Source organism: Eschrichtius robustus, chromosome 3 (assembly GCF_028021215.1).
Source record: "Eschrichtius robustus isolate mEscRob2 chromosome 3, mEscRob2.pri, whole genome shotgun sequence".
Lineage (NCBI taxonomy): Eukaryota > Metazoa > Chordata > Mammalia > Artiodactyla > Eschrichtiidae > Eschrichtius > Eschrichtius robustus.
Genome location: NC_090826.1, coordinates 174428547 through 174445394, shown reverse-complemented (window position 1 = coordinate 174445394; position 16848 = coordinate 174428547). Strand labels below are relative to the sequence as shown.

Below are 16848 nucleotides of genomic sequence, written 5' to 3'. Positions count from 1 at the left end.
CATTAGTCATTCAAAAAATGCAAATTACAAACCACAATGAGATACTATGCACACATAAAATGACTATAATAATATATGGTCAATGCCAATAAGGTCATAGAGAAACTGGATCTCCCAAAAATTGTTGGTAGAAATGTAATAGTACAGCCATGATGGTAAAAAGTTTGAAAGTTTCTGGAAAAGTTCAAAATACCCTCACTATATACTTGCTACACTCTTAGATATACCTAAGAGACATAAAAACATATGTCCATACAAAGACCTGTACCCATGTGTTCATGATAGCATTATTCATAATGGATAAACACTGGAAACAGTCTATATGCCCAACAACTCATCAATGGATAAACAAAATGCAGTAAATGGTTTCTTACTCAGCAATTAAAAGGAATAAACTACTGAGAAAAATAACAACATGGATGAATCTCAAAACAACAGTGCTAAGAGAGAGGATCCAGATGAAAAAACCTAAACATTGTATGATTTCATTTATATAAAATTTCTCAGATAGGCAAAATTATTGTGTCAAGAACTAGATAACTAGTTACTTGAGGCTATAAATGGAAGTGGAAATTGACTGAGAATGGGTAAAAGGGAACTTTTTTGAAGTGATAGAAGTATTCTACAACTGGATTATAGTTATGTTTGCGCAACACTAAATTTACTGAAATCCAACAAACTGTACATTTAAACTCGTTAAATTTATGCTATATAAATTATACTTCAATAAAGCTGTTAATAAAAGAAAAGCTATATAGAATTCAGGGAAAATGGCAGGATAAGGAACAGCAGGAAGCTGTTTCCCCACCTAGACAACAATTGCACTGACAGAATCTGTCTAATATAACTATTTTGGAACTCTGGAGTCTCTTGACTCCTTGCAACCTCCAGGGGAAGGCTCAAATGGTAAATTGCAGTTAATTTTGATCGATTTCAGCTCTTAGCACAGTAGCAGCTACCCATCTTTCATCTCCAGCTCCATGGCAGGCAGCTGTGTACACGTTTCTGGAACAGCTTGCACACAGCTTGCAGGAACCAGGGTGGGCAAAAAAGACCCTTTTGTCCAAATGTTGGGAATATGTGCTCTGATTGTTGATCAATTCTTCTTATCACAGAGTTGCAGACGAAAAATGAGGGTGGCAGGGGTTGAACCATCCTCACTGCTGCAAGTACTCCTACCCCAGAGGTTAAAGTGACTCTAAGAAGAATTTAAAAAGTCAGCACTCTTTGTTATCTTTATTTTTCTCTTTTTCCCCTTTTCTGGAGGAAGACAGTAACGACTAGGACATTCGAAATCAACAACATATACAAGGAAAATCAGAAAATGACCATGCATGTCAAGGAAAAGGTGCAGGTGCAGAAAAGACCTGAGAAGACCAAAAGTTTATACCTCAGACTGATCCTTGATACAGAAAGAGCCTAAAACAATCAAAAATAAAAATAAAAATAACAGCCAAAACAATAACAGCAAACAGCAAACCTTGAGAAAGTGGGAGAAGCTGATTTCTAGAGTTAGATTCAAATTTGAAGTTTTCAACAAAGAAAATACAAGGCACACAAAGAAACAGGAAAGTATGGCTCATTCAAGAGAAAAAAATAAACAAACAGAAACTGTCCCTACAAAAGACTTGATGGCAGACCTACTAGACAGAGACTTTAAAACAACTATCTTAAAGATACTCAAAAACTAAAGGAAGATGTTGAGAAAGTTAAAAAATGATGTATGAACAAAATGTAAATATCATAAAGAAATAGAAAACAAAAAGAATTCAAAAAGAAATTCTGGAGCTGACAATTACAATAATTAAATTAAAAATTCACTAGGGGATTCAAAGGCAGATTTGATCAAGAAGAGAGAATCAGTGAACTTGAAGACAGAAAAATAGAAATCATTGATTCTGAGGAATAGAATGAAAATAAATTGAAGAAAAATGAACAGAACCTAAGGGACCTATGGGACACCATCAAATGGAAAAACATATGCATTGTAGAAGTCTCAGGAGAAGAAGAAAGAGAAAAAGAGGCAGAGAGAATATTTGAAAAAATAATACCTGAAGGCTTCCCAAATTTAATGAAGATATGCATATAAAATCCAAGAAGCTCAATGAGCTCCAATACACTTTAAAAAACTAACACCAAGACACATTATAATCAAATTTTCAAAGGCCAAAGATAAAGAGGGAATTTTGAAAGAAGCAAGACAGAAGTGACTTGCTACATTCAAGGGATATTCATTAAGATACTTAGCAGAGTTTTCATCAGAAACTCTGGAGGCCAGAAAGCAGTGGGTTAATATATTCAAAGTGCTAAATGAAAAAAAAAGAAAGAAAGAAAGAAAAAAAAACCCTGCCAACTGAGAATTCTACACTCAGCAAAACTATTCCTCAAGAGTGAGAGAGAAATTAGACATTCCCAGATAAACAAAGCTGAGGGAGTTTGTTACTACTAGACATGCTCTGCAAGAAACACACAAGGGAGTCCTTCAGGGTGACCTGAATATATATATTCATAGCTCATTTGTGTTTAAATCTTCTTGACACTCTACTCAATTTTATGTTCGTTCTTGGTTATTTACCTATCTTTTTGTCATTCACATTTGTTATCTCTAATTATCAGAGAGGCTCTTATAGCTCTCCTTAAAATAATCTTATTGTGGTAAAATATATAAAGCATAAAATTTACCAAATTAACCATTTTAAAATGTGCAGTGTAGTGATATTAAATACTTTTATTAATGTTGTACATCAACAAACTGGATAACCTGGATGAAATGGACAAATTCCTAGAAAGACAAAACTTACCAAGACTAAATCACAAAGAAATAAAGCATCTGAACAGAACTGTATTAGTAAAGAGATTGGATCAGTAATCAACATCTTGCAACAAAGAAAAGCCCTAGACTTGATGAATTAACTGGTGAATTCTATCAAACAAAATAAGAACTAATACCAATTATTCTCAAATTTTTCCAAAAATTTGAAAAGGAGGGAACACTTCCTAACTCATTTTATGAGGCCAGCATTACCCTGATATAAAAGCTAGACAAAGACATTATAAGAAAAGAAAACTACAGAACAATATCCCTTATGAACTGATGCAAATATCCTCAACAAAGTACTAGCAAACCAAATTCAGCAACACAATGAAAGGATTATATACCATGAGTAAGGGGGGCTTATTCCTGGATTGCAAAGATGTTTCAACAGACATAAATTGATCAAAGAAATACACCATATTAAGAGGTTGAAGAAAAATGAAACCACATGATGACCCCAAGTGACACAGAGAAACAATATGATAAAATTCAACACCCGTTCAAAATAAAAAAAATAAATGAACTGGAAGAAGGAAACTACCTCAAAATAATAAAATCCATGTATGAGAAACCTACAGCAAACATCACACTCAATTGTGGAAGACCGAAAGCTTTTTCTCTAGGATCAGGAACAAGACAAGGATTCCTGCTGTCACCATTTCAACTCAACATAGTACTGGAAGTTCTAGCCAGAAATTAGGCATGAAAGAGAAATAAAAGGCATCCAAACAGAAAAGGAAAAAGTAAAATTATCTTTGTTCACAGATAATATGATCTTTTATGTAAAAAACTCTAAAGATTACACACACACACACACACAAACAAAATCATTAGAACTAATAAATGAATTCAGCAATGTAGCATTATACAAAGTCAACAAACAAAAATTAGTTGCATTTCTATATATTAACAATGAACAATCTGGAAAGGAAATTATGAAAACAATTATTTACAATAGCATTGAAAAGGATACCTAGGAATTAAATTAACCAAGGAGGTGAAAGATTTGTACACTGAAAACTATAAAACTTTGCTCAAAGAAATAAAGGTGACATAAATAAATGGAAACACATCCCCTGTTCATGGATTAGAAGATTTAATATTGTTAAATGTCAATGCTACCCAAAGAAATCTACAGATTTAATGGAATCCTTGCCAAAATTTCAATGACTTTTTTTTGTAGACACAGGAAACTTACCCTAAAATTCATACGTAATCTTAAAGGACCCCAAAATAACCAAAACAATCTTGAAAAAGAACAAAGCTGGAAGACATACACCTTCTGATTTCAAAACATACTACAAAGCTACAGTAGCTTTGTGGTCCTGGCATAAAGACAGACATATAAACCAATGGAATAGACTAGAGAGTCCAGAAATAAACACTCACATATATGGTCAAATGATTTTCAACAAGGAAGCCAAGACCATTCAATAGGTGAAGTAGAGTCTTTTCAACAAACAGTGCTTGGAAAACTGGATATTCACATGCAAAAGAGTGAAGTTGACCCTTATCTAACACCATTTACAAAAATTAACTCAAAATAGATCAAAAATCTAAATGTAAGACCTAAAACTATAAAATTCTTAGAAAAAAAACTCAGGGCAAAAGCTTCACGACATTGGGTTTGGCAATGATTTCTTGCATATGATATCAAAAGCACAAGTAACAAAAGAAAAAATAGACAAATTGGACTTCATCAAAAATTTAAATATTTGTTCATCAAAGACACTATCAAAAGATTAAAAAGATTTTGGATAAATCAAAAGATTAAAAAGGTGACCCATAGAATTAAAGAAAATATTTGCAAATCATATACCTGGTGAGGAATAAATATCCAGAATACATATGGAACTCCTAAAACGCAACAACAAAAAAATTCAATTAAAAAATGGGAAAATGACTTGAATAGATATTTCTCCAAAGAAGATATACAAATAACCAATAAGCACATGAAAAGATGCTCAGTATCACTAATCATTGGGAAAACGCACATCAAAACTACAATGAGATACCATCTTACACACATTAGGAGGACTACTATAAATAAACAAAAAAAAAATAATGTTGGCGATGGTAAAGAAAACAGAACCCTTGTGCACTGTTGGTGAGAATGTAAAATGGTAAAGCTGCTGTAGAGAATAGTATGGCAGTTCCTCAAAAAAATAAAAATAGAATTACCATAAGATCCAGCAATTCCACTTCTGAGTATATACCCAATAGACTTGAAAGCAGAATCTTGAAGAGATCTCTGTACACCCACATTCATAGCAGCATTATTCACAAAAGCTAAAGCATGGAAGCAACCTACGTGTCTATCGACAGATGAATGGATAAGCAAAAGGTGGTATATACATGTAATGGGATATAGCTCAGCTTTAAAAAGAAGGAAATTCTGACATATGCTAAAATATGGATAAACCTGGAAGACATATGCTAAGCGAAATAAGCCCGTAACAAAAAGGTGAATACTTTATGATTTTCCTTATATGAGGCACCTTAGACTGTTAAAAATCATAGAGACAGAAAGTAAAATTATGGTTGCCAGGAGCTAGGGGAAAATGTGGGGAAGGGGGATTATTGTTTCATGGGTATAGAGTTTCAGATTCACAAGAAGAAGAGAGTTACAGAGATGGATGGTAGTGATGGCTGCACAGCATTATGAAAGTATTTAATATCACTGAACTGAACTGTACATTTAAAAGTGGTTAATATGGTAAATTTTATGTTATGTATATTTCATCACAGTAAAAATATTTTTAAAGGAGAGATATGAGATCCTCTCTGAAAAGTAGAGATAAAAAATGTGAATGATAAAAAGATGGATAAATAACCAAGGATAAACATAAAAGTGATTTGATTATCAAAAAGATTTAATCACAAATGAGCTATGAATATATATATACAGTTTACTTGTTTGTTTAGTTCAGTTCAGAAGCAGAAGTTTAGGGCAAAGTAGAATGTCATTCAGTAGGAAAGCATGCAGAAAGCAGAACTCTATAATACACGTTCTGTTTCTCTCCACATCAAAGAGAATGACTATCATTTTAAAAGCATAAAATAATTATTCATAGGAAAGAACTAAATCACGTAATAAGGAAGCATATTATGAGAGAAGGTCTAACTACTCTATTTTAATTCAATTCTCCTGCACTTTGGAAATTATATCCTAGGATTCCCGCCTCCACTCCCTGTGCAAAAAAAAAAAAGAAAAAGAAAACAACCAATCACAGATGGTATTGCTAAACTTTTTTCAGTGGCTAAGGAAGTAGAAATGATAATAACTATAATCTCATGGTTCCCAAACTGTACAGAAGGGCACCGTGAAACATGATACTTTTCAAGGAAAACACATTCTTGACATCAGCAGGACACAGAGAAAAATATGTGCCCGAGGTAGTTCACAGTTTCAACAATAGATAGCACTACGTTCCTTTCAATAGCATCCTATCTTTGTGAAGCTGGTTGTTCTAGCTGTTGCTGGGATTAAAAAGCAAGGACCACATGAAAACCAAGGTGGCACAGGACAGAAAGAAGCTCTCTTCACACTCATCCCACAATTGGCACTTTCTTGCGCCTCTCTTTCACTTCCTTCTATTCTCATTGTGTCCATCACTCTTGCTGACTGTGTTTTGAGCTCCTTTAAAGGCAGGAATCCTGTCTAATTTTTAAGATGAATTACCTCTGTTAATGCTAAGCTTCTGAATTTGTTTTGCAAACGTGGTGAAACCCCAACCTAAAACAACAGCAGCTAAAACACCACCACAAGTCGCTGGAGGAAATATGCTCAATACTAAGGATCACAAGTTTAAAGAGACAGAAAGTCAAAAGGAACATATCTAGAAAAGAATAATTATAAATATGCAAGGTTTTTTAACTATTAAGAATTGAAAGCAGTGGGACAGACCAGAAATATTTAGCCCAGAGAAGAAAAATCTTAACATAAAAGTAAACAGCTACCACTACTAAGAAATGTAGGCCAGGTTTCCAGTGACCAGACCATCCACTTTTGCCTGAGGTGTAATTCCTAGACTGTGTCTCAGGTGCAAGAACAAGTAGCAAAAAATGGAGCAGAAGCCAATATTTTCATACAGCATTAGTGGCAGAACCAATAAAAAAATCTCTAAGATTCCATATGTGGTATGTAAAGCTGTCACAATTCTATTATAAACGATGATCTACAACTGACATCCAAAGAACTATGCTGGAATTTCTGTTGCACACAAAATCAATCAATTATATAGCTGATCAGTGAACAACAAATATTAATTAAATGTTCAATGAATCCAGATTGGTGTTTAGACTGTATTTATACACAAAGTCAATTGTGATCGTCCTTTCCCAAGAGTAGCATAAGTACCTACAATTTTACTTTTACTAAAATCCAGAGAGACCAGTGAAACACAGGATACTGAAGATAAAACACACAGGTACAAAAGCTGAATATGTCTTGTTAATCATTAGCTACATCTTGCTTTCCACTACTTGCAAAACTAGTACAGTTGCTGTGGACCCCAATATTTTATTACTTCTCTCTCTTCCTTAAATATAGATAGCACTGCTCCAGGCATACTTGTTTATGATGATTTGTCCAGACTTGTGGCATTTCCTAACATTGTGACTCATGACAATCTCAGGACACCTCAAGGAGGAAACACATTGTACAATATATTATAGAGGGCTCCTTACCACATGTTCTTAGCAGGCATTTCTTGGGAATTTTGGAAAAGGTAAGGATAGATGATCTTGAAGTAAATACAAAGAAATCATCAATATGTTATGAAATTGTAGGACTGCAGGTGACCTTGAGAAGTCAATTCAAGGCCCTGGAGAATAGTGTTGAGAAGTCAAAAGACACTATGAGGTAACCTTTGGCTTCCAAGAGTTAAAAATGTGAGAGATGTTGAAATAACTAATGCAACTTAAAGTAGAAAGACAGGGATATCAAATACAGGAGTAATATGCAGTGATAAATAATGATAATAACTGCTACAATATCAATAAACAACTAATAGTAGCACAGTGTCCATATAATTGGGGGGGGGGGAGGTGGAAGGACATAAATCCCACAATAAATAAGTATAAATCTTCCATTTGCTATAGAAATTACCTGGAAATGTTCTTATGTGGTGAGGCGACCACTCATTTTGGTTTAACCAACGTTGTCCTAAATTTTACACTGAAAAGTCCCACATTCTGGAAAAACCCTTAGGCTGGGGTAAACCAGGACTTTGGTCACCTTGCTAGTGATACCACTGCAACAAACTATTGTAAATTTTCCACTGCTAAGATAATCATATAACCATGTTCAATGATCCAATCAAGGGAAAGAACCCAAATTTCATTTAGTGTAATTTTTTTTCCATTTCTCACTTAAATTCTCCACATTGTACCTAAGCCTTTCTGATGAGTTCTCGGTGGAGAGAGAAATTAAGGAGACAGTGCCCTGCATGATGTTGCCTCCTATACCAGTATTGGGCCAGAGTTCACTTACTTTTGCTGCAGCCCAATGGATTGTTGATATCCAAATGGCTTGCACTGGGAACACAAGTATCACACTTGGAGCCAGTGACAAATCGTTTACAGAAACACTGACCAGTGACTGAGTGACAGGTTTCATTCAAGGCTCCTGAGAAATGACAACTGCAAGGCTCACATCTGAAAAGACAAATAAACCATCAAAGAGAGTAACGTTTCGATTAGTAATTCACAGTATAAGTTACACCTATCAATAACATTGTGGAATAAAATAGTCTGTTTTAGCCAGTATCCTGAAAAGGATTCCTGAGCTAAAAAACACAAAATACAACAAAACAGAAAAAACACCTTTATCAAAATGCCACTCACGATAAAATCTCTATGAAGCCATCTCTTTGTACATTAATTAATGCCAAGAAAGTGTTATATTGCTTTTTTATATGCCATGATACATCTTATGGTTTATTTTCCATACTAGTTGCTCAATTAAGAACACTGGAAACTTTCCATCCTCACAAAAGCAGTTCTCCTGACAGCTAAAAATTAAGATGAGATACCCATAAAATTATCTCTTCAAGTATCATTTAAGTTGTGAAATACAAAACTGGGTATGATAATTATTGCTCCCCCTAAAAATCTTGTAATCCTATAGTTTTATAAAGAGTAAAAATTATATAGTTTTCTAAAGACTACATTTTGCTAAGGAAACAGTTTGAGGGAGATATGTTCAAATACTGTTGATGCTTTAATATATGTTAGGTTTCACTTTTTATTTTATGCACTAAACTTATTCACCCAAAATGATTAAAGAATAGAGCATTATTCTGATCTATGAAAAGATACTATTGATATAAATATAATGAAAAAACTTCATTTTGACTTAGATTTCCTGGACCCAAAGTTGATTGTAAAAATCACTGTTTTGGCATTTTGCCATGGTAGAAACTAAAACCTGCTTCCTCAGAATGAATTATTCAAACACTCACTCCATGTCAATGTCACAGATTAGGATAAGCAATTTTGGCACCATGAAGCCTTAGAGAAGCAAAACAGCACACGTAAGAAGCCTACCACCTTTAAACAGAGACTTTCCATAGGGTGCATCTAAAACAAAAGTATGGCTTCCCCTATATTTTCTAATAAAGATGCTGGATGGATAGAGTTACTTCATCTCACTGCAACTTTTATGGTGTGATCTCCTGGGTAATCATTCAAGACCCTTAAAAAAGCCGATAAAAGCTAAAGCTGCTAAATAAGTTGCAAATTTGTTTTACGGACCAATATCACTTTGGGAATAAGTAAAGTACAGTTTGTCTTGAAACCCACTCTACTGTAGTTTGCCCTTTTTATGTCATGATAAAAGGACATGTTTCCCTCCAAACGACTATACTGTATCCTTTATGTATAGACACTGCAGCAGAACTCCATCTCAAATAGATATTTTGTTTAGGTGTTTAAGTATTAGATCTGAAGAAAATTATGCATGGAAATTAAAACGGAATTACAGAAGCAACAAAATATTTAATTTGCTCCTAACTTCATTATATGCTATTACTTAGAGTATATTGTTCGTCGGCTTTTAATGTAATATTGGTAAGCATAAGCAATAAGAGACAAGCTTCTCTCAATGCATATATATATCACTGCACCACTCGTGAATAAGTGTCTCTCGAGTATTTCAGCTTTTACTACCATTCACTCATGAGACGATCACATTTATTTTACATACAGTACATTTAGAGTAATAGTTTCCAGTGTATAACATAATTCCTTTCCTTGATGGAGATCTATTTTCTTCACGTTAACTGCTACATGCTTAACTCCAAGGCAGCTCTGTCAATATACATGGGATATTAAGTTCCAAATCCAAACGGAATAAATAAACCAGTTCTTAGGAAAGCATGCAGTGTTTTGAGTAACTAAACGTGACTCTTCCTGATTTCATAGTCTTCTTATCCGAGCCATTGTTATATGCAACTTCTCTGACTTCTTATAATGGCTTGACTTTAGTAAGAGAGATTTTTACCTGGATGAAGTTCATAGGAGACTTTTCTGAATATTACAGTTTGTTTCTAGCCTAAAGGACGCTGGGGATAATTTTGTAATTAAGGTTTAAGTAAAATGATTCCTGTAAATTTCTCAGCCATTCAAATATAATTTTAAACATTTCCAAGACTCTTTAGCAGATAAGCTACAAGTTTGATGTCATTTTATAAGTTATCCTTCCTCAAGAGCACCTCCTAAATGAAATACATTTCACGTTTATTAAAACAAAATTATACATAATGAAGGAAAAGACATTTTACGCTTAGAAAGAGAAACACCAAACTAAGATGAATTGTGATATTGATTTTGTGAGGATAAATGGTTTTTGTAATATTAATATAAAGAAACCTTTATTACACTGACTCTCCTGGTACAGCTAGGGCTTCTCCTGCAATCTGTTTAAAATCTTCATTTTTCATCCTTATGGGAAAACCTCACTTGCTAAATGGATTTCATAAAGAGTAATCTGTCAAGATTTATATAGATAAACAATTTGTGATGTTTATTGACCAGTTCATTATGGTTACCATTACAGTTCTGTTTGGGCCCTTACATAACTTAGTGTTTACTGGATAGAATGGGAAAGAAGTTAATTAGCTTCTGTCTCTTAAATCACAAATCTCATATATTTTCCTTTCCAGAGAGCTTCTTCCAGTTGTGCAAACAGTAAGAGAAAGAGTTATCCTACTTATTACTATTGCGGAAACATCACTATGAATGAAGGGAGTGAGTTTCAATAGTGCATCCCGTTGTCAGAAACTTCATCATGTGAGGAAGAGCTACCACAATAGGACGCCCATGGATACGGTCCAGGATATAGATAACTTTACTGACGTTTCTCTTTGGACACCTCTCTTCTGTCTGGAGCCTCAACTCATGGGTAACATCAAATTGAGTTAAAGATATTGACTGACATAAATAACATTCACTGAGGGCTAATTATGTCCCAGGACAGGACTAGGCATTGAGCACATAAGGATGAATAAGATAGAATTGTCCCTGTCTTCAAGGAGCCCTCAGTCTAGTGAGAAATGAAAACATGGAAAGAGCATTAATAAAGATGTGTACAGACTCTGTGGGAACACAGAAAAGGACCGACTACCTTCTCTGGTGGAAAAGGATGGGGAGAGGGAAAGAAGTAGTAAGAAGGAATCCTGGAAGAGGGTGTTTGGACTGAATATTAAAAGATGAATAGGAATAAGCCAAGCCAACCAGGGAGGGGAGAAAAGAGAGAGCTAAGACACAGCAGGAGAGGCTGTGAAATTTTAAGCAATTCAAAAATTTTGGATATAAATTCCAAACAGGAAGGTGGTGACAGATAAAGCTGGACAGGTAAGCAGAGGTAAGATATTGCTAGATTAGGTGCAATAGTGACAGTGGTAGGAGCAGGATAGATTTAAGAAATGCTTAGTATGTAAGATCAGTAGGATGGCGTGGACAAATTGAAAAGAGACATGAAGAAGGAAATAAGGGCATGGGGTTACTCCCGGTTTTTTAATTTGCTGATGGGTGGATGATGGGGTCATCATATAACATAAAGAACGAAGGAGGAAGAGACCTCCAATTGCTGAGGGACTTTAGTCAAGGATTCTTAATAATCATTAAGAATAGAAGAGGAAGAGGCTTCAAGGCAACTTGGAGAAATTGGACAAAGAGTTTTCTTCCATCAGTCCCTAGCACAAAGACTAGCAACCAGTAAGCGTTCGATAAATATTGTTGAATAAATGAATGAATAAAGCCCTAGAAAAGCTTTAGACTTAGGACACCACAGATAAATCTAAATGTGACACATAGCTTTAATAACAATGTAACTCCTTTGAGCCCTTTCTGACTGGCATAACTCTCCCCCTGGCTAACCTCTCCCCAAGGAAGGGACCACTCTTTAAGGGCTGGCCTTCTATTCTGACTCCCTAAGGCCAGAAGAGTTCTTGGTTCAGTCCTTTTGTGCAGGATCCCATGAGTGCCCTCCAGAGGAGTTTGGTTTTCCCCTGGTTAAGATTCTATCCCGTCTCTGCAGTGGACGTGTGGTCTCACTGAGGTTCCTAGTTTCCCTTTCTTCACAGCCAACCAGTAGCACCAGATTCTCTTAGAACCGACGTCCAGAATTATAAGAGAGGGATGTGGGGCTTGGAGATCCTGTGTGTGTGAGCTGAAAACCGTATCACATGGCTTATTGGAGAGGAAGTGAGTGGTGCTGCCTCATCAAGGAGGGAGGAGTCTGCAGTGCTCAGCACCACCCCCTCCTGGTGAAGCCTTCCTACAAGTAAAGGGACTCATGAGAACTGGACATGGGCAGTGGCTCCCTTGCGTCCAGACAACAGTGCCATCCGAGTCCAGGGTGGGGACATTCCTGTCATCTGAAGAAGAGCTTGCTAAGCACAGTCCTGTAGTTGGGCCTCTGCCACTTTCTCTTTTGTTGGCACTCCACCTAATCACAGGGAATGTAGGCCACGTCCAACATGCTAGTCACCAAGACCAGACATTTAAAAGGAAAAGAAATCCCAGAAGACTCACTATATTAACAGTAACACACATGTTTACGTCTAGAAGCTCTAGTGTTCCTTTCCTTCACCTCCTCATTATATGAACATGATAACTTTGAGGTCTGAAAGCAGAGTCAAATTCTTAAAGTGCTCTCAGGGAGAAGCGAGTACACTAATTCTGTGACCCCAGAAGGCAGAAGTAAGATCGGTCAAGAAAGTCACAGGAATGAAATTTTTGCTTAATATGAAGAATAAGATTAGAGTTGTTGGAAATAAAGATGATCTGTTTCAGAGACAATAAGCTCTTTTTAGTCCCACGTTTTCAGTAGAAGTTGAATGATCAGTTATCCTTAAAGGTGATTTATGTAGAAAAATGTATAGGGTACAGTTTAACCAAAGTTACTTTTAAGCTCCGTTCCAAATCTATAGAGTTACGATTCTACAATGCTTGGTGGGATTAAGTAACTTGCTCAGGGCTCACTGACTCTGGTTACAGACTCAGCAATCTTTACCTAAAAGGACCAGACTAAATATTTTAGGCTTTGTGGCCAAATGACCTCTGGGGCAACTCAACGCTGCTGTAGTAGTGTGCAAGCAGTCATAGACAGTATGTGAAGATTGAGTATTACTGCGCTCCAATAAAATTTCATTTCCATAAACAGGTGGCAGGCCAGGTCTGGTCCACAGGCCACAGTTTGCTGAACCCTGGTGTAGTAGGTTGAATTATTACCCCCCCCCCAACAATGTCAAAGTTCCAATCTCCAGAACTTGTGAATATGCTACCTTACTTGGCAAAGGAACTTTGCAGATTTGAGATGAAGAGATTACCCTGTATTATCTGAGCATCTAATGTAATCACAAGAGTCCTTATAGGAGACAGAGAAGAAGGTGAGAGTCAGAGAGAGAAGATGTAAGAACATAAGCAGAGATCAGAGAAGACAGAAAACACTACTGTGCTGGCTTTGAAGGTGAAGAAAGGAGCCATGAGCTAAGGAATGTGGGTGGCATCTAGAACTGGGAAAAGCAAGGAAGTGGGTCTTCTCCTGCTGTCCAAGATAAACATAGGCCTGCTGACACCTTGACTTTAGCCCAATGAAACTAACTTAGGACTTCTGGCTTCCATAACTATAAGATAATAAATTCATGTTGTTTTATGCCACTAAGTTTGTAGTAAATAATTATCATAGCAGGAATAGGACACGAATAGGCCTGGTCTAGTAGAACAGCCATAATTGGAACCTAAACACCTTGATGCCAACACTGTTATTCCTATTATGCCACATTGAATAAATGCTACTAGTTTATAAAAACTGACATTTCTTAGAGAGCCGTACAGAATCTGTATTAAAGGAGAATATATCATCTAGTGGTCATGGTAGATTGCAAAAATGACCACAATTCTTCACCTCTCAGTTTATGCAGGTCCTTTGCAACTAACTGTGCAATTCCTTCCATCAAAAAGTAGAGTCTATTTCTCCACCTCTGAATATGTGCTGGCCTGTGACTTGCTTTGGCTAACAGACTAAGGCAAAAGTAACTTTGTGGCAGTTCCAAGCATAGGTCTCAAGTGTCCAAGCACCTTTCTGCTTTCTCTTCGGGAACTCATCCACTCCCTCATGAGTGAGCCCTGGCTAGGTGGCCAGCTGATGAGGGGCATGTGGTCCTTTAACCCCATCACCCTAGATAAGAACTAGCTGTCTAACAAAGAGTCATAGAGGAGAATGAATCTGTGAGGAACATTCCCCAACATTCTACTGTGAAACCACCAAAGGACAAGAAAGTTATCTGCTTCCCTTTGAAGTCATTGATCTGGTTCTCAGAAAAAGAGACCAATTGAGATCCCTTGGAAATATGCATGTGAAAAGATGGCCAGACCAAATCTTTAACTTAGTGGTGAAATGGATAACTTGTGCAGTAAAACCAAAAGTAATCTGGTCACAGAAGAATTTTACTTTATGTTTTAGAAGTCTGAGCCTTTTTATTCCCCGGCCAGCCTAGATCCCAATTCCCTACCATCTGAGGGAAATCTCAGTTCATTGTGTGTCAGCTGGTCAGTAGGAGACACATAGTGATACTTCTAGCTCCTTAAGGCTAAAAAAAGACAATATACCACTAATGAATGTAAAGAAAAGAAGTCATTATGGAAAAAATCTTTAGGGGATTGTGAGGTTCGGATGGTATGTGAGAAAATGGTGGTGCCCCAGATGAACTGGAGCCATCTTGTGGGCTGTGGGAAAGAGGACTCATAGTTACAGGTCAACTTGCGGACAGTGCCAGGGAGTGCACTGTGTCAAATACGGGTCTCAACTACCCACTGAGACAAACTGAATGTGGCCCATTTTTGTCTCATTGTTTTTGGTTTAGACAAATATGATATACTTTTATTTATTTATTTTTTGCTTTATTGATTTTTTCAGTCAGCAGACTTTTTTTGCTTCATTGTTTTCAATACTGATTAAATCACGTTTGCCTTATGTGTCCAAGGTAAATGGAGTGATTTTTGTACTTGGATCAGCTTTTTAAAAACACATGCCCTTTTTTGTGATAGGGAGCTTTTGAAGAATGGGCTACTTGGAAGAAAACAGGCAAATGATTTTCCAGCTTGTTACTGTTGTGTTTGGTGCATTTTTTGTCACTGTTGCTGTAGTTTAGGGTCAGGCCCTATTTTATGTTATTTATTTTGCCCTTGGGAGTATTAAAAAAAAAGTATATAAAATAAGCCAAGAGAAAAATATAGCAAACATAGCTGTGCACAATAAAGAGAAGATGGAGTAGGGTAAGGGATATGTGTGAACTGCACGGAGGAGTTAAGTAAAATCCCCTGAATATATAAATGGAAAAAGCAGATGAGAAAATCCATTTATTTTCAAAATCAATGAAAAGATACAATGATACTTGTATCTTCTCCTTGCTTAAAAATAAAATACTTATAATCTTTGTAGAATTCTGGAAATTAATGAAATAAATTTATACTTATAAGTACCTACAAGGTACATTCAAATGATTTTAGATGGGGACTTCCCTTGTGGCGCAGTGGTTGAGAGTCTGCCTGCCGGTGCGGGGGACACAGGTTTGAGCCCTGGTCTGGGAAGATCCCACATGCCGCGGAGCAGCTGGGCCCGTGAGCCACAATTACTGAGCCTGCGCGTCTGGAGCCTGTGCTCCGCAACAAGAGAGGCCGCGATGGTGAGTGGCCCGTGCACCGCGATGAAGAGTGGCCCCCGCTTGCCACAACTAGAGAAAGCCCTCACACAGAAACGAAGACCCAACACAGCCATAAATAAATTAATTAATTAATTAATTAATTTTAAAAAATGATTTTAGATGATTTCTTTCTTTTTTAAAAATTTTAACATCAGGGCACAAATAGTTATTTTCCTAACTGCATGTCTGTATACATTTAGATTACGAGTGGATTTTTTCCTTCAGGAAACAAAAATTCCTTATACTAGATGGAATCCCATATGTTGTAGCCATCTTTGTACACATTTTCAAAATAGTCAGTATTAGTATATATACACAAGAACAACCAGAAGTCAACAAAGAGATTTCAATATCATTCAGGAAAGGAATGGAAAACATAAAAAGAATAAAATCCAGTTTTATCTCTTCTCAGTGATGAGCAAAAGTATAAATTCAAGCAATTCTCATTGTCACATTTTGAAACATCTTTCTCTATGACCTTCTGTGCTAGAGGATTTCTTCTCTATCATTGATGTTAAAGTGAAATGCGACAGTAGACTTCATCAGTGGAAAAGAAGGGTCAACTCTAGACAAGGGCATTCCAGATGACTGATTTAACAAGGGACAAATCCTGCTGATTTCTTTGGGCCCTATGTGGTTAAGGGAAGCTTTATTTATTTCAGAGAAGCTGCATTACACATGGTGGCTCTTGCTTTCAATAGCTCTTTCCAGCAGCAGCATATGCTAATACCAAGAGCCAACCCTGCCCAATCTGAGAGCATCCTGAGTCGCACGTGGGTGGTGCAGACTTGAATAGTTATTTTAAGATTTATATCCCTTTCA

General features: G+C 36.3%; 1 protein-coding gene across 1 annotated transcript in view; it reads right to left on the bottom strand.

Moving 5' to 3' along the window:
* The window catches only part of USH2A (usherin), a 795295-nt gene that overhangs the window by 594404 nt on the left and 184043 nt on the right, over positions 1–16848 (bottom strand). Inside the window, exon 14 of the mRNA XM_068538548.1 lies at positions 8310–8473. Within this exon, the coding sequence (XP_068394649.1) occupies positions 8310–8473 (164 nt within the window). The remainder of the gene's footprint in view (positions 1–8309; positions 8474–16848) is intronic.